Below are 22,124 nucleotides of genomic sequence, written 5' to 3'. Positions count from 1 at the left end.
AGCGGTACTTGACGGGCTGCGGGGTCTCGCCGCGCATTGGCTTGTCCATCAAAAAAGGGACAAATCGGATTGATGGCATCAATGCGAGCTCAGCGTGATGGAAATAGATTGATTGGTCACGTACGCGTCCGCCCGAACGCAACACACTGTACGCTAGGCTACGGTGAAAGCGCAAACAATGAAAGCTGCTCTCAATGCGCTACATTGATGATTAAATTAAAGAAGCTGGCGCAAGTACAATGTGCCAAGCGTCTATTTGCAAGTTAGCCGACTTGCAAACTGTTTGGGGGTGAATTCATCCCATGCGCGTGTGTGTGTGTGTTTGTACAAATGTGTTGCCAGGCCTTTTTTTCCCCAGTTGATCTCCTGAGCTAACACTCTGAAATATGAACAGCCGCATACAGACAGCGCACCGAAAATATTGATTGTCCGCGGCACAGAACTCACCAGGTGTATTTTCCATAAAAATTAGCCAACGCGTCTAAGGATCGACGTGTTAACATGCATTCTAAAATGATGACTTTTTCACTTTGTTAGTGCTTAAGCTGAATCCTCTGTGAGTTGGGTGCTTTTGAGAAAGAATTTCAGAGGCGTTTGTGTGACTCGATGATATCATGCAGTCCGTCCCGTTTGTTTCGATGACACTGGCTTTGTAAATCCTCTTTTGACCGCTGTCACGCTGTTTGAAGTCACGTTTTCGCCCCGTTACGCTTCTTGCCGTCGTATTCCACGTCTGGTCCTTTGCCAGCCATCCACCCGTGTATTGTTGTGGTTGCGACGTCCACCCGCCGGTCCCATTTTGCATTTGTGTAATGTTCTACTTCAGTGAGTAGGCGACTTTGGTGGTAATAAAATAGAATCGATGTCACTTGTGTGACATCTCCCGTGTTGTTTCTGTGAAATCTGTTTCTGTGCAGATGTGATTGCCATTAAAAAGTAGAACGGAGGAGATGCGATGTTTGATTCACGTTGTAAGGCGAACCGGTTCAAGTTCTCAGCCAGAAAATAGCAACGTAAAGCGACGGCAGTCAAAACGCTCTCCGTGTTCGGTTGGATTCCTTCTGGCAATACCCGCGTTGCCAACTCGCAAACGGTCGCTCGATATTCTGTGGCTGTGCGGGCTCCTTCGCATGCCGGCTTTTGTTCGCTAAGGCGGCGTACTTGCCGAGTCAGAGCAGATCGAGGCTACTTTGGAAGAACGATCTCTGTTCTACGGAGCCCCCGAGATGACATGGAAGTCGGGTGGGGATTGCCAAATAACACAAATGTTGCGCTTTTTTTCAAATGTGCCCTTATGTCTTCCAGGCAAATTAAAGCAAGAAAGATGGAGCGTTTTCACTCGCGGGCGAGTCAACCTTTAACTGCAGTACACAAACATGAAATCTGTTCTTGATCTTCAGCATAAACGAAAGACTTCCGAAGCGACACCGCGCATAAAAGGCGACGGTGGCCAAGCGGACCCGGAAGTACTTAATCACGCATGGGGGGGAAAAAGTTACTTTGTTTCAAAAAAACAAAGTGCGTTATTTCGCAATGTTTGCGAGGGAAGGCAAAAGTTTTTTTTTTCTTCGATGTCACCTTGCGGGCTGCGTCTCATTTTGGGAGTTGGTGGACAGAAAGCATTCGACCAAGTAGCACTGTTAGCTAACCAACCTTGCAGCGCCTCGGAGGACTTGCAGATGGCATTCGTGTTGACCGCTGTCGTTCTCGCAAGAAGAGATAACCAAAGGGCAATCCTTGGGGCGCATTCCATTGATCTGCATCGGTCCGATCCATAAACGGGGCCATCTTTTCGCAGGCGAACACATGCACGGCGTCGTCAATCCCCGGAGTGTTGCCCACTTCGGTTTGAGCCGGAAGAAGCAGTCACACTGAATGTCTCAGGCTATTGACGCGACCGGCTTCCCTTGCAAATGCCGATGGCTCCCTCTAGTGTCAGCTGTTTCCTATAGCAGCGTCCTCAAAGTTTTGTTTTGTTTTTGTTTTTTAATCACGGCGTGGATTCACACTGCAGGTCCCAATTCCCAATTACGTTTGAATGAATGTATCCAAATATGGTTATTCAATGATACTTTATTCGTTTGTGCTATTTGCATGTACAGATCCCATTCAACCGCGTTTACATTCACAGAACGCACGGAACAACCCACGCCACATATCAATTGCATTTGAGTAGCGACACAAATAACAACGAGCAAACAATATCGAATAAATAAGACACATTTTGCATCGCAGCAAAAACTCCAGCGGGAATTGTCGCTCACACAAAAATCTTTGTCGTGACCAAGAGACGCCACACGGTGGCAGCAAAGCACTTCCTTCTCTGTCCGATAAAGCGAGGGCCTCACGTGAATGCAGAATGCAGAACCGGCAGGCGACTTTCTTTCTCTGCAAGCGTCGTGTACAAAACGCAAGCGTAGCAAGTACGGCCGTCACCTCTTCAGAGGTCTGCGGGGTCCCTTTTTCTCTTGCCAAATTGACGAGTGATCGACGGCTAGAGTTGAAATCTCATTTTCTTCCCTTTTTGAATGACTGTCACGCGAAAAAGAGAGCGCGAATAAATGGCCGCAGGTGGCGGACTCCGTCCACGTACGGGAAAGTCAAGTCTTAAATGTCCAGTTCAAAAATGTTTTATTGTTGCCGCACATTGACCGTTTGATCAGGCGTACCGTTGAAGCAAGCGTCCTCGTATGCTCCCATTCATTCCTTCTGGTGGCGAACAGGAAAAAAAAAAGCAAGCACACACATACAAACAGGACTTTTCAGCATAAGATACATTTTCATGCACAGAAAGAAAGCCAGCTTCCCGACATTTGGCGAGCGCCACGACATTGTGACACCGCTCAATGGAAATGTCCTTTCCAAACAGGCAAAAGGTTCATGCAACTATTGCTAGCCTCAACTATTTCATTGAGAGTATTCACAGACGTCCGCAAGTGCGCCGGTGGCGTTTGGCCCCAGTTGTCACCCCTTTGGACAAAACCTTGACTCGATTGGACTCGGTAGGATGTGAAGTTTGGATTTGAATCAAGCAGGCGTGACTCACGGCAGAACAGGTTTGATTTAAAACCAAAAACGACACCAGATCATATCTGCTGAGTGAAACGGCGCGCATATTTGAATGCGACACAACTGTTCAACTCTTCAACGACCGGGAGCATTTTTCAAGTCCGCGCTCCCCGACGTCTCAGCGCACATGCGTCCACGTTGGTCCCGCGGATGTCCCGGCACGGCGAAACATAAGCCACGCCGTCACCGCCAGACATTTTGCAAAGCGCTTCCTCGCTGACGCACTCAAGGGCACTTGACTCTCTCCGACGTCAGATGACGGACGAATAACGGCAACAATCTATTGAAGGACGACGACGACGACATTTGCCCCGAGGTTACCTGTACACGACCGGCCCGTTTTCTTTTCGGTACAAATCAAATGCACACAATGACGGGCCAACTAGATGCAACCTACAATAAATACGGAAGTAGCTTTGAAGCAACGGATGTCGGGGCTTTTCCTGGCGTGCGTATACGTTTTCCCGTTGCTTCGCTCAAGGAGTCTCTTGCAGTTTTCATTGGGGAGGGGAAAGTGGGGGCGGGATGGGTTTCGTTCTCCTCATGTCTGGACGCCGTCCCGCTCTTCTTCCTTGGCCGCCCCCCCGTGATGCCGGCGGTTGCGAGGCTTCTTGTGTTCCTTGAACTCTTTGACCTTGAGGGCAGCGAGCGCGGGCTCTCCCGAGCGCCAGTAGTCCTGGCAATACTGATTGATGAGGCTCATCTCCGGCTGGCTGAGAATGGTCAGCAGGTCCCGGTACTGGCCCGCGCCGCTCCACTGGGCGCCGGAGTGCGGCCAAGACGCCCGGGGACCTCCGGCGCCTTCGGCCAGGGCGCTGTTGACGGCGCGGCTCGACAGCACCACCAGCTGCAACTTGACCAGGGTGTGCTTGAAGTTCTTTTCCGTGGCGGTGCACTGGTACGTGCCCGAGTCCGAAGGATGCAGAGAGCGCAGGAGCAGACCTTGCTCGCTTTTGAAGATCCGACCGTCGGAACGCATCTACCGACAGAAAGGAAGGAAGAAAAAAAAGCAATGCCGCCGCTTTGTAGGTCATTTCAAGAAGGAGCGCTTTGTGCGGCATCTCACCTCCTTCCTGCGCTCGCTGTGATCTCGCTGCAGATGCCATTTGATGAGGGCGTGCGGGGAGCGGGCCTGACACTCCAGGAAGGTCGCGCTTCCCTCCACCCCGTACTGCAGCGTCTCAAGTGTGTTCTTATTAGCTGCGGGGCAACAAGGAGAAAACAAAACGCTCATTACCACCAGCCGCCTTCACCCCGAATCTTCCGAAGCACTCGGTCGGCTCCCGCAGACCGGCGCCAAACGGGCGGCGTCGCGACCGTGCCTCACCGTTGGAGTTGAAGCCTCGACACTGGCGAATGGGGTTCCCGTACTTGACGTCCTGTCTCCGGCTACGCCTAAAGGGGTCGGACCAGTGTTGCGCAAGAAAGAGGGCGAGAGAGAAACAAGCGAGATGGCATAAAGCCACCGAACGCCATTCCAAGCATCCCGCAACAGAACGGACGCTTACGCAAATCCCACCGGGCGGAAAAGCCAAGTCAGGTGGAAAAAGGGCTTTGGAGTCGGCGCTCAAGGGCTCACCTCTTCTGGGAAGCCGAGTAACGGGAGCACGACTTGCCGTCCCAGGCGCAGTACGGGTCTCTGGCCAGACAGCAGTCGGCGCACGCTTCTCCGTAAGCGTCGCAGCGGTGAAGCGCCAGCTGGGTCAGCCCCACCGCAGATGACACGTACAGCTGTTGCTGTTGCCGCAAGGGGGGGGGGGGGGGGGGGGGGGGGTGAGGCGGCTTGCTGCCAAAAAGAATCGTCAAACTAACCCCAAACACACGGGCGCCTTCACACAGGCTACTAAGTGTTGCATGTGGTTTCATTTTGCCCACACAGCCCCACGGCGGTGTGTTAAGCACGGATGCAAACGAAGAACTCATTGAACCCGCCTCAACGGCTCCACGTACCCTTTTAGAGGACACCTTCATTGTCGTCACCGGGGTGGGGACCTAAAACATCCCCAAAAATAAAGACATTGACAAAGCCGTCAAACAAACAAAGCGACGACAATCGATCGGACGCAGCCGTCGAATGCGGAAAAGAGGCAAAGAGCAATCTGAGAAGAAAAAAAAGAGGCGAAAAGCTGACCGTGAACACCTCAACCTCCTCCAGTACCAGCTCCTCGGTCTGCAGGTCATCTCTGGGAAGAACGATAACTTTCTGAACCGTTCCCTTGTCTGCGGAGCAAACACAGAGACAGGCGTGGCCGTCAGCCGCGCGCGCGCCGGCCGTCCCCCACTCCCTCCGTTTTTGCGCAAAAGTCATTTTTTTTGGGTTTGTTTTGGACCCGACGCGGAGCGCTTTCAGCCTTTTTGGCCACGACTTTGGTCAAAAGGCAAGACTGGGTCGTGAGCGGCGGTTGCGCCCGGTTCTCGCCGCAGCGTAAAAGAGTTGCCTGACATTTGCGCGAAGGTCGAAACAAAAGGCAGCTCCCAACTCACCGGTTCCCAAGAAGAGCACTTCGTAGTTGCCGTCCGCAGCGGTCACCTGGTCCACCGCCACGGTGGTGAACTCGTAGTCCGCGTTGGTGCGCACCACTAGGGGGCGCTTGTGCGCCGGGTAGACCGAATTGTACATGGCCGGGTGAGTCCTCATGAAGTTGATCACTTCGTCCGGGTAGTCCTTAGTGGACTTGGTGTTGGGGGTGAACGTACCCCCGGGGCACTGCGGAAAGAAGCGGCTCAGGGGACCGAAAACACACCGCGCCCACGCTGCAAATTCAACGTTATGCCGGCTTTGCGCGGGGAGGGGGCCGCGTGTGGGCAAAGACTTACTGTGCCCGGGCGGGGGTAGGGGATCTTCCCGGTGTAGGCCACCCACTGGTAAGTGGGACCTTCCTTGTGGGCAAAGGGCCCGTTGAAGACCATGCGAACGTCAGCCATGGAGTAGACGCAAACGGCCGAACCTTTGAACACAGAGCTGATGCGGGGAGGGGGGGGAGAGAACGCGTTCTCAGGAGAGTTGAAACGCAGAAAAAGGCAGATCTGTCGGCGGGAATCGGAATTCCACTCATTCGTATCGAGCGGCAAGACCAACCCGGAGACGGTAAAGACGGCGTATATAACGGGATTCTTGGGGTCCTGCGTTGGTTGGATGTAAACATCACCTGAAAGGAATAAAAGAGACAACGTTACTTTATTGCCAAGAGAGAAAAAAAAAAAACATCGTAGTCTGCCTCAAAAATGGTCACACTGGTTGCTTTGTGAGAAAAGGAAGCCACGAGATTCCAAATTCTTAATTTCCATGGGATGAATCGGTTACAAGGAGTGTAGCCGTAGCCTCTATTTGAAAGCGCTGACGCACACGGGGGCATAACACCCCCACCCGCCCCGCCCCCCTGACCAGAGAGACTACTCACTATTCTCACAGTCACGCACATTCCGATTTGGTGATCTGATCTGCAGACAATGTGGGTTTTTTTTGGGGGGGGGGGGCGTCACGGGTATGAATGTGGGACACTTTGGACAGGCGCCGCTGTACAAACACAAGCGAGAGCTTTTCTTTTGGCGTATCACGTGCGATCGGACTCGGAAGGTACAGCTACTTGGAATTAAATGTGCCTTTCATAAATGTACTCGTTTGCTTTTTTTTCTTCTGAGCTCCAAATGACATTGGAGATTTCAAGAAGAGGTCGCCATCGAATTTTGACCCTGGACAAAATCCATCTAGAGTGTATACTTGAGGTGCCGAGTTGTGTTCCCTTCCCCGAAAAATGTACCGGTACATATATCGGACTTGAAATTGGATGGAAGCCGACTGTCGAAAGCCAGCGATCACTCCGTGAGGGGCTAAAGGAAGCGTTCATTGAGGGAAGGGGCCGAGCGTTGACAGCAATGTTCACCAACGACGCAAATGCGATACTCTGGACTCACGGAGTTCGTCAAAGTGCGTCTCCATCCCGTCGGCGCCGGGCACGGAGCAGATGAGCCTGGCCTTCAGGAAGGTGCTCCACTTGTTGACCAGGCAGCAGTGACCGCCGTCGTCGTTCTTTAAGGACGAGAGCACAAAATGCTTTCTTTTTGCCCGCCCTTTGGCATCCCATCCGCCGACTGGTCTTCCTACGCTCCACTGAAAACACACCGCGGGTGGAGTCTCCCACACAAAAGTCAACAAGTGGCTTTGCATTACGAGAGAGCTTGGCGGCGGCTGGGGGGTGGGAGGATAAACGCACTCTCCCCTCGTATTGACACGTTTCCATCTGCGGCGGAGGAAAAAGCTCAATAAGGCCGCTTTGTAAAGCATGCGCTTTTTACCAGAGACCCATTTCAAAACGGCATTATTGCTCCGCGACAGGATTTGAAAGATGATCAATTCTTACGGGTTATCCCCCCCCCCCCCCTTTGCTCTGGCCATTTTGCAGTTTTTTCTAAAAGGCACAGGTTTTATTGGGGAGGGAGAAAGTCTTTTGTTTGAGTGCGGCATGCAGAATATTTCCAATTCTTCATCTTTTTGAAACAGGCCAAAGTCAGCCAAGAAAGCAACGACGTCTCGTTCGTATGATCTCTTGTTCTTTTCGTGCGCTTTCTGTTCAAGGTGTTCCGGCAAAGAGTCCAGGAGGTTTTTGGGGGTGGGCCTGAAAAACGGAGGGCGGGCCACGAATGGCCCGCCAGCCGTCATTTGGACACAGTGGCGCCACTCTTAACCGGTCTTGGCACCAAAAGGGTCGTCGGACGAACGGACGGAGGAGGCCGTAAGGTCAAAAGGTGAGAGGGCGGAGGGCAGCCGAACAGAGGGAGGAAGGCATTGTCGACGGGAAGGCGCAAGACACGCGTGGATTCCGGCACCTGGGCGTTAGCCAAACACCCATTGGGCACACGTCGACACTGGGGGCCGGCGGCCAAGTCCGGAGACTCGGGAGACTCGGGAGACTTTTGTCACGGACGGCGCGGTTTTGCCCGCGTCGTTCGAAGAAACGGCCTACGCACCAGGCAGATGCGTCCGATGCGGGACTGGGTCACGGGACTCTGGCCCATCTCCGAGGACGTCTCCCGGAAGAAGAAATACAGCTTGTCGTCATTCCTCTCCGCGCTGTCGGGGATCAGGTGCACGTGGACGAAAGCGGGATCTGCGGGTGGAAGAGGCCGACATATTTCATACGCCGAATGCCGTTTTCCTGCTAGGCACTCGTCGAGACGGGACGGTTGACCAATAAAAACGTCTCGGAGAACAAAGACATTTACCATTCAACCATCTGGAGTTGTACTGATCGGTTCGCATGGCGCTCTTTGTCCCCAAAGTGCGGAAAATGGCCGAGTCCGTTCCCATAAAATCCACGTAGACGCCGGTGTAGAGTTCGCCATCTGAAAAGAAAGAGCGTTCAAGTCCGCTCCGGTCCGCAATTGCCGCAAAACACACAGCGCGGCCATCCCTAGCCGCATCCAGGCCCGCGCCCGTTCGCAAACTCACTAATTAGAGCCGAAACGCTGTCCAGCTTGGGGTCGTAGGAGCACTTTCCTTTCCCGGACTCCACCTTGTTGGGCTCCAGATGGAAAATGTCTTCCTGCCAAGGGGAAAAGCAGAAGGACAACGGCAATGAGTCGGGCGCTCTCCATCTTGTGGCGGCGACTCCCCTGCATGGGGGAGGAAAGGAGACTCCCTCGGGACCTCTCCGGCTTGATGGGGGACGGCCGATGAGAATCATGAGCGTGCGCTGCGCTTGCGGGGCGGAGGAGCAACTTCCAATGAATGAAAAGTTGGCGTTGGGAATTTAGGAGAGGGAAGAAGCCAATCGGCGGCATGTCGCCTCTAAGAGCGGCAAATCCTCATTTTCATTCCCCGTCTGTCGCAGTCCATCGCTCGCAAAGCGGAGGAAGCGGCGGCGGCGCCGCGCCGGACTCCCTCCACCTCCAGATTCACACTCAAATGGGATTCAAATCACCACTGGCGCAAACGGGAGCATGCCGCAAGCTCGCTCTCAATCATGCCATGCCGTGCCTCGCTTCAAAAAAGAACAAAACAAAAAAAGAAGGAAAAACATGTTTGGCTTTCCCCCCGTCCCCCAAGGGCACATCCTGTACTTCTTTTAATTCCCCCGCCGCAGTGTGTACGCTACAAGGTCCTACAAATAATAGGACGAGAAAACCTTTTCACCGCGGCCATTGACGAGTGGCGAGAACACGCGGAAATGGGCGGCGGCTCTTTTGTTTGCTTTGCCGCGCGGCCGGTTGCCGGTTCCGACTACGGACGACAAGGAGTCGGATTGGAAAGGCTGGCTGGTTTCTCGGGCGTTTGTTTGGGTCGCCTTGATGCGCCGCGCATCGGAGAATTTGTACCGCCGGCATGCTTTTGACTTTTCGGCCGGCTGAACGCGTGCAAATGCGTATGGATAAGAAAGAGCCACGAGAGAATGAGGCCGGCGTCAACAAAGGCGATGATTCCAAGTCACGGTGGGCGCAGCGACAAATCCAAAGGGTCAAAAAGCATGCTCGGGATGGAAAAGTTGAACGGCAGATGGGCAGAAACATGCGGCTGGCGCTACGGTGCAAACGGGGGCCCGCGTCACACCTCCAGTCCGAGCGTCTCATGCGCAGCGCCGGCTTCAGCGGCGCGGTTCGCTCTCCCCCGGGCCTGCGCCATCTGTAGATACGCCGAGCTCTAAAACGGGAGATAGCAACACAGCCTGCCGTTACGCCGCTGCAAGGGGGAAACAAAGGTCTGGGAAGTTCTTCTTTGCAGCGGTGGCAACAAAAAAAAAGTTGAGAGGCGTCCCGTTTTTTTTTGGAATGTCAATTCGGTGGTTTCCTCCATTGGTTGAAAGAGGAGCAACGCGCCGCGTCTTTGGAGGACAGCCGATAAGCAGGGGTGGTAAGAGCGAGCCCGCTACGATGGACAAGGCACAATGAACCTTGATGTCAAAACAACACAAGCGTGCCAATGACAAGAGTTCCGCGCTCAATTGCATGCGCTGCGGCCTTTTTCTTCAAGTGCCAAGGTCATCGTCGGGAAACGACAAGAGTCGTTGGGGAAGCGTGAGCTTTTACTGCCAGCGAACGGGGAGGTGACGCTTTGGGAAATTCAAGCGACGCCGTTCCTCGTCCAGATGCCTTTAACGGCTCATTTGGGACAACAGCTGTTGCACGGGGAAAATCGGTGGCGCCTGAAACAGAAAGCTCATAGCGCTGGACATCATATACTGGAAGTCGGTAGCTGAGCGCAAGGTGGGAAGACAATATCGTCATAGGTTTAATTTTTAAAAAAAACAAAAGACTGTCGTCTTTCTTTTGGGATCTTACCTGCGACTTGCGCCCCCGGTTGACAAAGGTACAGACTGGATTGTAAGCGCCGGTGCCACAGACGTACAGCTGCGTCCTATTCCATGGCTCGATGAGACGGATGAAGTTGGCGCACTCTTCCTGTGGACGTGAAGGACGGCCCGCAAGCGCCTCAACGTCAATGATGGAGAGGAGAGCGCCTTTACGGGCCCCCCCTTTGCAACAGCATGTTCAACGCGACGGGCGCGAGGAGTGCCGCCTTCCGACACGCGTGTCACGGCGCTGATGTCAAATTGTATTGGGGGCCACCGCAAACTTGTATTTGTAAAAGGCTGCCGAATCTCAACGGGATGGCCGTCAAGAGGCGTACTCACGCTGGCGTCTTTCCCGCTGGCGAGGCATTCCGTCTTTCTTCGTTCAGACACTGGCCAGTGAATCTGTGAGCAGGAAAACGCTTGACATTTCACCTCGCTTCAGGCAAAATTTGCAATGCTGAGACTCGATTAGTCCCGCAGGAGTTGTCCTAGCCCAATAACGGCCTGAGAATGACTCGCGACCCCCGTCGACCCCCCCCCAAAAAAACCCCCAAAACAAACTGGAGCCAAACTTGCAGCCCTGAGGCCAGTGGTAAGAGTTGAAGAAAGAGCACTTGCTTCAATTTAGGGGGGAGGGGGGCGCGTTGGGAAAAAAAAAGCGCTCTTACAATATGAGGGTCCTTGTTGATGTCATGGAGATCCAGAGACAGGACGTGATCCTTGCTACCAATGTACATGCGGTCATAGTCCTCGTCCATTCGCAAGATGCGGTAATCGGAGGTGTTGAGGAGGTAGGCAAAGTCACGAGCCGTGCCCGTAGATCTCAGCTCTGCGCGGAAGAAGACAAAAAGACACGCGCGTTACAGCCGCAACCAGACCACTCAGCCTTCTTTGCGCCGCTCGCCGATATGCGCTTATCTGACACGTTGTTTTCTTCTTGATTTGACCGTTTGCTGCTTTCTCTATTAGCCATTTGTCTTCCTGTTTCTCGTGCATTTGCTCCACGTACAGCACTTTGGATGCAGCCGTGGCTGTTTGAAAGTGCTCCGCAAATACTCTTGACTTGACTCGACTCGCGGCAAGATCAAGCTGAGCGCCAGAACCGCCTTTCAAGGTGCCCCGGAATCCGCTTGAGGAGGGGGAGGAAAGCAACACATTGTCCGCGCTTGACACGGTGACGTTCATTTGCCGTCGACCTGCGATGGCAACCATTTTCAACTCATTGGCATCGGCCGCTCCAAACGGCTCAACGCTCCTTTCGACGTGTCCGCCGTCAGGTCTTCAAATAAACGCAGGCCCGCGTCACTCAACTCGTCCCTTTGAAAAAGGCTTCAACTAATAAGCGCACCTTTGGAAAATGGCATTTGCTATATTTGGGAGGTCCCACTTCCTAACGGCGCCCACCAAGGGAATGTTTACACGTCAGTCAAGAGACGGACGGCTGTCGAAAGCCTTGCGCGGCGCAACTCCGACCCGTGATTATTTGCCTTGCAGACTCCGGTTGAATGATGACTCCCCGCAGGCCCGGTCCAGCGTGCGCGTGTACGACTAACTCACTTTTTCAACACGGTCCATAGCGACGAGAAGCGAGAAAAGGGAAAACGCTGCTCTTTCGTGGCATCCAATCACTCGCAGCTTAAGTGAAGTCTCTGGCAACGACGTGCGGCTCAGGTCATTTCACATTGTGCCTGACATGACATCTGGCTAGGACTCGGAACGCGCCGCCAGTGACCAGCGCTTGAGATGACGTGTCACTCTACTGCTCTATAAACACCAACGCTGACATCATCTGTTTTCGTGCGTGAAAACAGAATTGTGATTTTTTTACCGGCAGAAAGCAGCGCTCGACGCGTCACGTCTTGTTTGACACGGATTTCAAAAATAATACTCCCATATAGGATCCATTCATACGGCGCCGTCTGGAGCGAAAATGGATGCGACAACAAATAACAAAGACGGTAGGAAGCACGAAAAAAAAAAACAAACTCAGGTCTCATGCCGAGTCAAAAGGCAAAGAATAAAAAGGAGTTTGAAGTCGAGTTTTAAAGATGGGCGCTGCCACGCCAGTTGCAAAAGTCAACCGGCGAGGGAATAAGATCCTTGCGCCATCACGCAACATCTTGACTTCAAGTCACGCACCTGTACACTGGGACACAGGGGGGGGGGGGGGGTTGCGGGCGGGCAGATGGGAACGTGAGCCGTGTCCACAGATGCAATAAAAAAGAAAGACACAAAACATGAAGGCACGCATGCGACATTCACTCCCAGACAGTGATGCGGGTCCTTTACAAAACAATGCTCAGATTTCAAAGAGTCAAATAAGGTTCTTGGCACGCCACCGCCAAGAACGGAGCTGCGCTTTCTCGTTGAAGGCCGATTGGGAAGAACGAGACTTTCACGACGAGCAAGCGATCCGACGCCATGCGGACGAGGGAGGGAGACGCTGACCAGCGATACCGTGCGTGGGCGTAGCCTTCCGTCTTAAGGATCCAGATGGCAACACCGTCGCAAGTAACAAAACCACCGGCGGACTCGGGAGACGTCGACATAACGGCGGCATGTCGGAGCCCCAAAAGCGCAAACAAACATTTGAAGACGAGACATTTCGAAAAGAACTCGCTGGTGTTCAACCCCCCCCGAAAACTAGCAGTCACTGAAAACGGATGACACGTACACGCTTGCTCAATGTTCAGTCTGGGAAGGTGTGAGGATGTCACGATTGCGTCTTTTCAGTCAAAGTGTCGTTTTCCCGACTGCCGTCGGTCCAGAGGAGCTTTTCCAAGACACGGCGACAAATGCGTCGGCCTTTTTAGCCAAAGTTTGGCCGAAGGCTCTGGCGTTTTAGCGTTTGACTGACGGCTACGCCCTCCCAACCCCCCCGGCACATCAAATACACGCCGCTGTGCCGAGGACGTGTCCTCAGGTGCTTTCCAACTGCTCGCAGGACGCTGAGATCACACGCGAGAAGGGCGGCAGCCATAATTAGGCTGGTGGGAACCGCGTCGCGCTCTCACACATCAAAGGGAGCCCGTGCCGGGATTCTCCACCAACTAGTTACTGTCCCTTTGTCACTTGCGAAATGCTCTGCGTGGCGAGCCCCAATCACGCTCACACTTCAAAGTGAAGATTTCATTGACCAGGCCGAGAGATCGACCGCCGATCCAAATTGTCTAGTCTCCTAACCGTGTCGTCGGGTCCGACGGCAAATGAACAATGCCAGCATCCGCTTCAAATGTTTCCGACTATGCCGGTGGACGGAGCGAGCGATCTGCGCGCCTTCCGACGCAGGAACCATTTCCCACAAAACGTTCAGTCAGCAAACGAAAAGCGCCTTCTCCCGCGCAGGGTGCGCCGCGCCCCAAAGCCGCTAGCGGTCACCTTTCAACGTGCCGCCATTTTGTTGCCGTGACGCGCACCCTTGAAAAACGGAGCCACGATAGCTTCCTTCCACTCCAGTCGGCCGTATACTTCCAAATAGCTTGACAGGGTTCTGGCACACCTCAAGCGAGTGTAACGCCGTCTCTGAAATGGCCATGAATGGACAGCGTCGGAATGGGCTCCTGTCCGGCAGCGCGTATCCAAAGTAGTCGCGTTATCTGGCCGACTGGAGTTTCTCACGGTGATAGCGGTCGTCGCGGGATAAGCCGCAGAACGGCCGTCGGAGAACACGCCATCAAGAAGATTAGGAAACCCACTTTTGTCCCACCGCGCGCTCCTCCGCCACAATCTGCCAACAACGGATGGCCGGACCATAACGCGCGCTCTTTTCTCCACCGATCGAGATGGCCGAATGGGCCGGCTTCGGCAAACGGCGTCGGCCCGATACCAGGAGACGTGAGCAGATCACAGGTCAGCGGGAAGCCGCGGCCAGGCTTTTTGTTCCTCTTTAATCCGGGATTAGCTCGGGGTCAGCCCGAGCGGAATCCGGAAACGGGGATGGCCCGGGCTAAAGTGGCATTACGGGGAGAGCCCGCCCCACAATGGCCGTCAACATAACACGGGCTTGACGACGCCCGCAAAAGAAAATGGACGGCTCCGTCTCAATCAACACCGGCTGGCGTCCTCTCGGCCCATCCGACGAGCCGCAGTCGGCCCAGGATAGCGAACGGTATCGAGCCGTAGAAATGGTGAACTCAAAATGTATTTGTTTGAGTTCTTTCTTGCCGGGCTCCTTTGAATGCATCACCCTGACGCGTTAGGCCCGCGGCGCCGGCGTGCGCCCTTCCCGGCCAAAACAAAGTTTTCAGTTTGGGAGAAGCCCTTGGCTCCCTCAATACGCCGACGGTGGCCAGACCTTCCCGGGCAGGAAGTGGGATTACAACACAAATGGCACATTTCAAAGAAGATGTCAGCGCAGCCTCATGGCTCCCGCTCTCTATTCCAAGAGCAGCGGTCTGAGAGAAATGCGATTAGTCTTGCGCAAAGAGCTTTGCGTTTGTGCCGGCCACCGTCAACCAAGGGAAGTCCAAAGTGGGCTGATGGAGCTCTTGTACATACACAGCCGTGCGCCTCCGCCGGCGGGCGTGCAAAAACAGCTCAAAGTCCACTCGTTGGAGCGTGCGCTGGGATGCCGTCGGCTTGCTCTTCCTAAATCACCCGAATGGCTTGCCGGCCAACGGCGGAGCACGCGTAGACCGCCAACCGCTCACACGATTTAGAGTGCTCAATCAACCTGCCGCGCACATTTTTGGAACGTGGGACCAACCCGGCGCAGGCACGGGGAGAACGTTAAACGCCGCCTTGATGTACGGTCTGGCGATCCTCCCCGAGCGCGTTGCCTAAAGATGCTCTCCAATGAAACATGAAAGTGCCTCGCGTAACATGATTGAAGAGGGGGGGGCTTCAGCTAACTCTTTTGAGCATGATCCGTTTTGGAGAAGCCAATGCAAGGTGCTTCCAGGGAAGTCAGGGGTCGCAGGCGCCCGGGGTGGCGAGGAGACGCTGGACTTTGCCAAGCCCATTTAGTCATCCCCGTTTGTCACCGCTAATCTCTGCGCAACTAACAGGCTGATAGCATCGGCCTGATAACCCCCCGAGTTCGAGAGCGTCACAATAAGACCGAGTGAGTCAGAAAGAGATGTGATGTGATGTGAAGTGAAGTGAAGTGAAGTGTGTGTATCTCTCTCTCTCTCTCTGTCTCTCTCTCCGGGGCAATGGCAGGCGCTATTCGGCCTGCTTGTCGCTTTTCACATCACCAAATCGTGACCGTCCATCACATAGTCTGCACACGCCTACAGGAGTAGTAATTCCCCCCACCCCCCACCCACCCCCGCAAACTGAGCACTTGTTGCTCCTCATTAGACGAGAGGGAAACGGCTTGTCCGATGTCAGCTGCGCCTGAGGCGACAAGCACACGGGGGAACAAACGTGGACAGTTTGACAGCCCATCTACTCGAGTGCGACAAAAACTCCATTTTAATGAGCAGTCAGTCTGTCCGCACTTGACTTTCCATTCAAAAGAGAGAGAGAGAGACGCCCGCCTGTCAGACTCGATCTTTGACTGACAGGCTGCATATCCTCCACCGTGACCTCGGCGTGAGCCATTCCAGCAGGGGCTGCTTTAGAGCCACACACCCGAACGCTTTTGGCAACACATTTCTGTCACTAACCAGAGACGGCAAATGAGAAAAAGGCAAGGGAGTCAAGGGAAGGGAAAAAAATCAAAAACTCAATTGGATTCTGAATGCGATGGAGAATGCGTGCTTCTCGTGAATGACGCTTCTTCTACAAGCAAGATCCGGGTGAGACGCCGATGCTGAATTTCATCTCACGTTTGATTTTTTTCCATCCTAATTACAAAGACTGCGTTTGATGGCGTCTTTCAACAACAACAAAAAGAGACGAGCTCGACAAACACACATCGACTCCCCTTTCAAGCCCGGGGCCAACAGGCAGCGTTGAACAAAAGCTCTCGCCCAACAATTGCATGCTCCTCGAAAACATTTTCATTGACAACGAGGGAGACGAGTGAAAACGGACACTGCGCTAATCTTGGATCGTCATTCGGGCTCTATTCACGATGTCTTGCGCCTTGGCCAGAATTTGATTGGCACGAAAGAAAGGGCTCAAAATGCACACAGACTGCAAAATAATTCCCGGTAGGTCTCGGTCACGTTCAACATGGTTGAGGCTCTGTGTAAGGTTCTCTCGGCTCATTAGCGAAATGAAAATCGGACTAGCGGCGGTCTGCTTCTTCGCTCGGAAGGTTGCGTCAGGATTAGGAGGGCACGCAAAGCCGTGTTCATGACAAGGAATTCCTTGCAACTTCAAAGGCTGATGCCATCAAAAACGTCAAAGCAACAAGAATCACCTTTCGGTGACGCGAGACAAACCTTTTATGACGGAGACGGCGAGCCGACAAAATAAAAGCATGAAAATATGAGCGCGTATTCAACGAGGAAGGAAAGCGGCGGCCACGGCAAAGAAACGGCCGCAGCTCGGATAAGATGACTCCATGCCTATTTAAACTATTTCAAGTGTAAAAATCCCAGCACGGTTCAAGTCATAACCACAGGAAGAGGCGAGCCCTGATTGTCTGTCATTCTGGGGGTGGGGCGGGGGGCACACCGCAGCTCTCTTGAGAGATGGGTCGGACTCGCCCTCCCATGAAAAGTGAATTTCCGCCACACCTCAAGAGGCCGTTGCCAAGCCGGCAGTTCACGTTGCTCAGAGAGGGGGGGGGGCAGAGGGGGGGCGTGTTGAAAGCAAAGCAACCAGGAAGCGCAGGTTAGCCTCGGGAGCCAAGGGCTTGCCGCTGCATCCGTCCTAATCCTGCTGCCTGCCGTGCTTTGAGAACATGACACAACTCGAAAGCTCCTCCGGGCTGCGTCTTTACCACATTGAAAACAACCAGAACGGAATGGCTGCCGTCACATGCGTGGACCGGCACGGACAAAGTCCTTTTCTTTGGTCTCGGAGGACGTTGGCATCGTCGAATGGATTCCGCGATCACCGAATTGACAGCCACGTCGCCGTCGACACAAAGCGGCATGTTCTCCTGTGCCTGCCTGTGCGGATTTTCTCCGGGTGCTCCCATCTCCTCCCGCGTTGCAAAAAAACGTGCGCGCCGGGTTGATTGAAGGCTCCCCCGCGATGACCTGGCCAGCGGTTCAGGGTGCACCCAAGCCCGCTGCCCCAAGACGGCTGGGAGAGGCTCCGGCGTGCCCACGACCCCCCTGAGGAGAAGCGGCTCGGATTATGGACGGCTGGCTTGTCTGCATGGAAAAGCCAAAGCTCATCTTGGGGGTGGGGGTCCGGGCAGGTGACAGAGGGAGGCGCTGCGATCTTTGTCCGGTCGCACGCTGCCATGCGATTGTTGGCAGGTAACCGCGTTCATTGCAGCATAAAGTCCGCTTCGGTCATTTTCAAAAAGGTTTGCGTTCGCGGGTGTCGGCATTTCGCTGTCGGCTGCCGTGGGAAACCGGGATGTCAAAGGGGTATGAAAAGTGAAGGAGTGAAACGGGATCCAAACTGTAGCAGAGCGGAGAGACTTTGGATGGTCTCCGAGAACGCGGCTCACAAGGAGAAGTAAGTGCGAAATCCCAGGCCGGAGCCCGCATGCCCCGTTTCTCTGCCTCCGCCTCCCTCGGGCGGAACGGTTCGTCGTTTGTCTTTCAGAGAGGAAATGCAAAGCAGCTACATGGAAACTCTGGGAAACACCACAGGACTTTCCTGTTGGGTGGGGCAGGGGGGGTATGATATATGCTCCCTGAAAGTCACATGGCAGAGCGGTCATAAAGTATTCATTAGCTTTCCGTTGAATGGCTAAGTAGAAAAACAAGCAATCGGGAAGCGCAACCTGGATTTAGGAGGACCGCCCCCGCACTCCCAAAAACAAAGAGCTTATGCGTCTCGCTCAAACAAGCCGGCAAAAGGAGGGAGGGAGGGAGGGACTGGACAAAATGAGCGCGACTTTGGTGCAAAACGCTCCTCATCGGCCGGCGCATCGGCCGCTTTCTCTTGGGCACAAGATTGGATTTTGGCCTGCGCGTAGAGACCTCATTTTTCACCTCGCGTCCAAGCCGTCGTCCTCCCCGAAGGGCGCCAATCTATAGGACGCACGCAGGAGGTCGGCGCGCCGCATCCATTGACGGATGCCACCCCCGGGTCTCTGGGCGCATGAATGAACTTCTCTGAATAAGATCCCAACCTACGCTAGCGCCCCCGCGGCTTGAGGTCCTTCTTTGGCCAACGGTGAGCGGCTGAGGCCGAGCAAAACGACAAGCGGGGGAGTTTGCTTTCACTTTGTGGCCAATGGCGAGGGGAGACGGTGAGAAAGCAAAAAGGGCCTTCCCTGGCACATTCCGATGGACGCCTACTCCAAAAACCAGAAAAATGCGCATTTCAAAAGCACAAAGACTTGAAAGTGCAGGCGTTGCGCTCAACCTCTGGTTTGCCGCGCGACCTCCTGCCGCTTTCCAAGGCATCCGCAAACTGGCCTCATTTGTCTGGACTTGTGACTTTAGAACGCCGTCCCAGAATGTCGAGTTGCCGCCCAACGTCCCTTCGGTCGCGCGCTCGGGTCCGTTGCCGACCAACAGAGAGACTTTCCTATTCTCTCCTGAAAACGGCGACATTGACAAGTCACCCCGGCTTGACGGAAATCCTTTTTCATGTTTGGGAAGAAGCGAGTTTTGTTTCACTCGACCAGGTTGCAATCATTGGGGGATGACGGTCTGAAGACAAAGCGTTGCAAAAAGTGCTATTTGCGGTCGGGCCGGGCCCTTCGGCTCTTGGAACGCCGCGCGTGCCCCCGCGGATACGTCGGCAACGGTTCGACGGCAGAACATACCGGGACGCGGCCTGGACACGCACATTTGCTCACACCTCAAGAATTTGCCAGGCAATGAAAAGAGGAGCCCGCTTTGGGCCGTTTACTTTTGCGCTATTTGGAAGAGCGACCGGCCACTGCGGCCGTGCAAAAGCATCGCTGAGCTTGCGTATGCTGGCAAAGGGGGGGCCATATTCCATTGGAGTTTACGACTTTGCAAAATGAATATTCACAAGGTGCCGCGTCCATCCCCGTAAGCTCGACTTACTTACTTACTACTCTGCCCGCGCGCTTGTCTGCCTCCTCTTTGTTGGCACAAAAGCTAAAGGCCACCAAAGACCTCCGCTGACCTCCACTGCGCAGCGTCCGACACGCCTCACGCTGACTGAATGCTCGCATATTATTTGTTTATATTATTTAGCAAATGGGGACGGAGGAGGTTTCGTCCCCCGAGGCTAGCGATGCGCAAAATGTAGCGTGTTCATTTGCTTGAGATAGATTGGAGTATTCCCGGAAACTTTTGGGGGGGAAGTTCCACGTCGACTCCATTCCTAAAATCCAGAACGTCTCGATCCGGTCTTGTCTCAACTAATCTGAAAACGTCAAGCGATTCCCCGGGGCTAGATTGGTTTCACCTGCCTCATTGAAAACACGGATGACGCCTTCCCCGCCGAAAGTGGCAGGCTTCTCGCTAACCTTCTCCTCAGTTGACCGCTGCTAAAGTTTCTCCCTCAGAGCTTGGCATTTGGAAACGTCCATTGTCAAAAGGCAGCGGTCGCCCCGTCATCGAAAGCAAGACACCCGATCCCATCGAGCGCATTTTTAGCCAGCGCGCCAGTTGACGGCGGGGGCCTTGTTTGAACGCAGCCATTGAAGGCTTCATAAAAATGAGCAAATAGGCTCTGTGGAGCGGCAGCATCTTCCCAAACGGCGACGCCTCGTCGGAAGCGCGGCCGGCTCGCCGAGGTGAGGCCTCTCAAAAAGCAATTAAAGGAGACGCAGTCACGATATTGAACGGAGGGGGGGGGGGCGTTCCTCCGAGACAGGCGGCTTCGCTAGACGCCGACATTCTCATCGACCGGAGAGCCAAACGCAAACAGGTAGGCGAGACGCTCCGGCCTCGCTCTCGCTCACCCTTTTTTCTTCTTTTTTTTGAAAGCAAAATCAAAGAGAAGCGCCGCCTGCCTCAGACTGCCAACGATCTCGCTCGCGTCGGGGATGTGCCAATTCTAAAGCAAGAAAAGAAGGCGCACAAATAAACCACAGCAGGCCCCCTCCCGCCCAAAATACAAATACAAGCTGTGTGCAAAAAGCGAACCAAAACGATATTTGAAATGGAAAAGGAAAAAGGCTGCCCCGCGGATGTGCTCAGCGACGTGTGAAATCCTTCTTGATTAAAGAAGGAAAAGGACTTTGACAACCAAGCGCGCCGCCGCTCCACTTCACCGAGTCAACTTGTGGCGGGGGCGCTGGCAAATGGAAAGCAAAGCAAACAGGGGGGGCCGCCGGCTTTTCTCGAGATGCTAATCGATGGCTAGATGCGCGCGCCGGACGGGCCTCGGGGGACGTCGTCGCGCTTGGCCGAGCCCGGCCATTTGCTCCGTATTAATATGGGCTCCGGCTCGGACCCCGGCGCAATTCCACCTCGCCTCGTCCGGACGGCCTCCGACTTCTTACACGTCATGGTTGCGCACGGAACGCTCAAATGACGTTCCATACAGTCGGCGTTTGATGAGCCTGAAATGTCTTTTTGGCTTCCATTCGGAGAGACGAGCGAAAGGAATGAACAAGGCCGGCACACTTTCCCCCCCGATTTAAAAGCGTGGCAGTGACGCGCTCTTGTTAAACAAGAGGAGGGATGGAGAGTGACACGCGGTGTCTATTCTTACCCCCAAAATCAATCCAACCCCTTTTAGGGCCGCCCTGCTCCACGCTGGCCGCACTTCCTGCCAATTTGGCCTTTTCTTTCAATGGACAACGAGCGCCGACGGAGAGTTTTGGCCTCGCGGCCGGTGCTTGGCGCAAGAGGAAAACAGTCCCAGACAATGGATGGCAAAGAAAAACACCCTCCGTAGCTAAACTATCAGATTCCCACACCTCTGAGAGTGCCGAGGTCCCGAGCCGTCGCCTCGCGGATGGGCTATCGAGCCCGCGGCGCGATGAATGGCCTCGGTCAAAGCGCTACAACAAGAACGCTCCGCAGTCCGTGGGGGGAAAACCAAAAACTCAATGGTTGCAATGAAACACGACGGGGTCTTACCTTTGAAGGAGACAAAGACGCGCGGCGCAGCCAGCGGCTCGTTGCTCACGGGGCTCCCCGCGGCCAAGCTGCACAGCGCCAGGACGCTGCCGGCCGTCCACAGACTGCGCAGCTGCATGGCCGATCCGCTGGCGGTGGCACGCGATCGCCGCTGTAATCCCCAAAGATGAGAAAGAAAAAAAAGCTGCGGGAACAAAATTGAGCCCGTCACATAAAGACAGACAAAAACATTCTCAACATGACAGATTTTGTCAGTCTCTTTTTTCAATTGATGCGCAACGTCAAGTCAGTGGCTCCCGGCGGGGCTTCCCCCCCGCAGGTTCTGGAACTTGAGCTGGATGTCTCTCACAGTCAACGAATGCTGATGGAACCGAGCTGCGCTTTTGGCGCTTTGTTACACCCCCCCCCCAAAAAAAAGGGCGTTTTCCATCTCCAGAGAGCAAAAGCACATCCTGAGCTAATAACGCATCATTCAAATGATGGTTGGATGTCTTCCATCAATATGGTGACGCTCGCAGGGACCTGAACCAGATACAATTGGCAGCGGCGAAAGGACAACATTGCTGACGTTTGCATAAGAGCAATTCCCCCTCACACATTTGAATTGAAGCCCCAAAATGTCATTCTTGCTTCCCCGCATTGGCTCGCAGCCTCACAATACATCGATCGCTGACCTCAGTCCACTTCACACTCCAGCGTGCGCACCGAGGTCCGGGAGGCAGCGCATTGATTCTCT

General features: G+C 54.2%; 1 protein-coding gene across 4 annotated transcripts; it reads right to left on the bottom strand.

The window, feature by feature from the left end:
* Positions 1-2,057: 2,057 nt before the first annotated feature.
* On the bottom strand, positions 2,058-21,591 carry sema3fb (sema domain, immunoglobulin domain (Ig), short basic domain, secreted, (semaphorin) 3Fb). 4 transcript variants are annotated; one of them, XM_052077294.1, is made up of 18 exons: positions 21,389-21,591; positions 11,027-11,187; positions 10,698-10,760; positions 10,345-10,464; positions 9,617-9,706; positions 8,519-8,612; positions 8,293-8,412; positions 8,038-8,177; positions 6,985-7,099; positions 6,149-6,218; positions 5,887-6,031; positions 5,554-5,776; positions 5,201-5,289; positions 5,020-5,061; positions 4,649-4,806; positions 4,397-4,464; positions 4,136-4,269; positions 2,058-4,048 (listed from the first exon to the last, which is right to left on the bottom strand). In XM_052077294.1, exons 1-18 carry the CDS (start codon positions 21,504-21,506, stop codon positions 3,611-3,613), a joined length of 2,388 nt encoding a protein of 795 aa, XP_051933254.1. In that variant the 5' UTR covers positions 21,507-21,591; the 3' UTR covers positions 2,058-3,610. The 4 variants fall into 4 exon arrangements, with proteins under 4 accessions (XP_051933254.1, XP_051933252.1, XP_051933255.1 ...); XM_052077292.1 differs by having other exon boundaries at positions 5,887-6,218; XM_052077295.1 differs by lacking the exon at positions 9,617-9,706.
* Between the last annotated feature and the right edge of the window lie 533 nt (positions 21,592-22,124).

The sequence above is a fragment of the Hippocampus zosterae genome, chromosome 9 (genome assembly GCF_025434085.1).
Source record: "Hippocampus zosterae strain Florida chromosome 9, ASM2543408v3, whole genome shotgun sequence".
Taxonomy (NCBI): domain Eukaryota; kingdom Metazoa; phylum Chordata; class Actinopteri; order Syngnathiformes; family Syngnathidae; genus Hippocampus; species Hippocampus zosterae.
The sequence above is the reverse complement of the archived record's forward strand: the minus strand, read 5'-3'. Positions and strand labels throughout refer to the sequence as shown.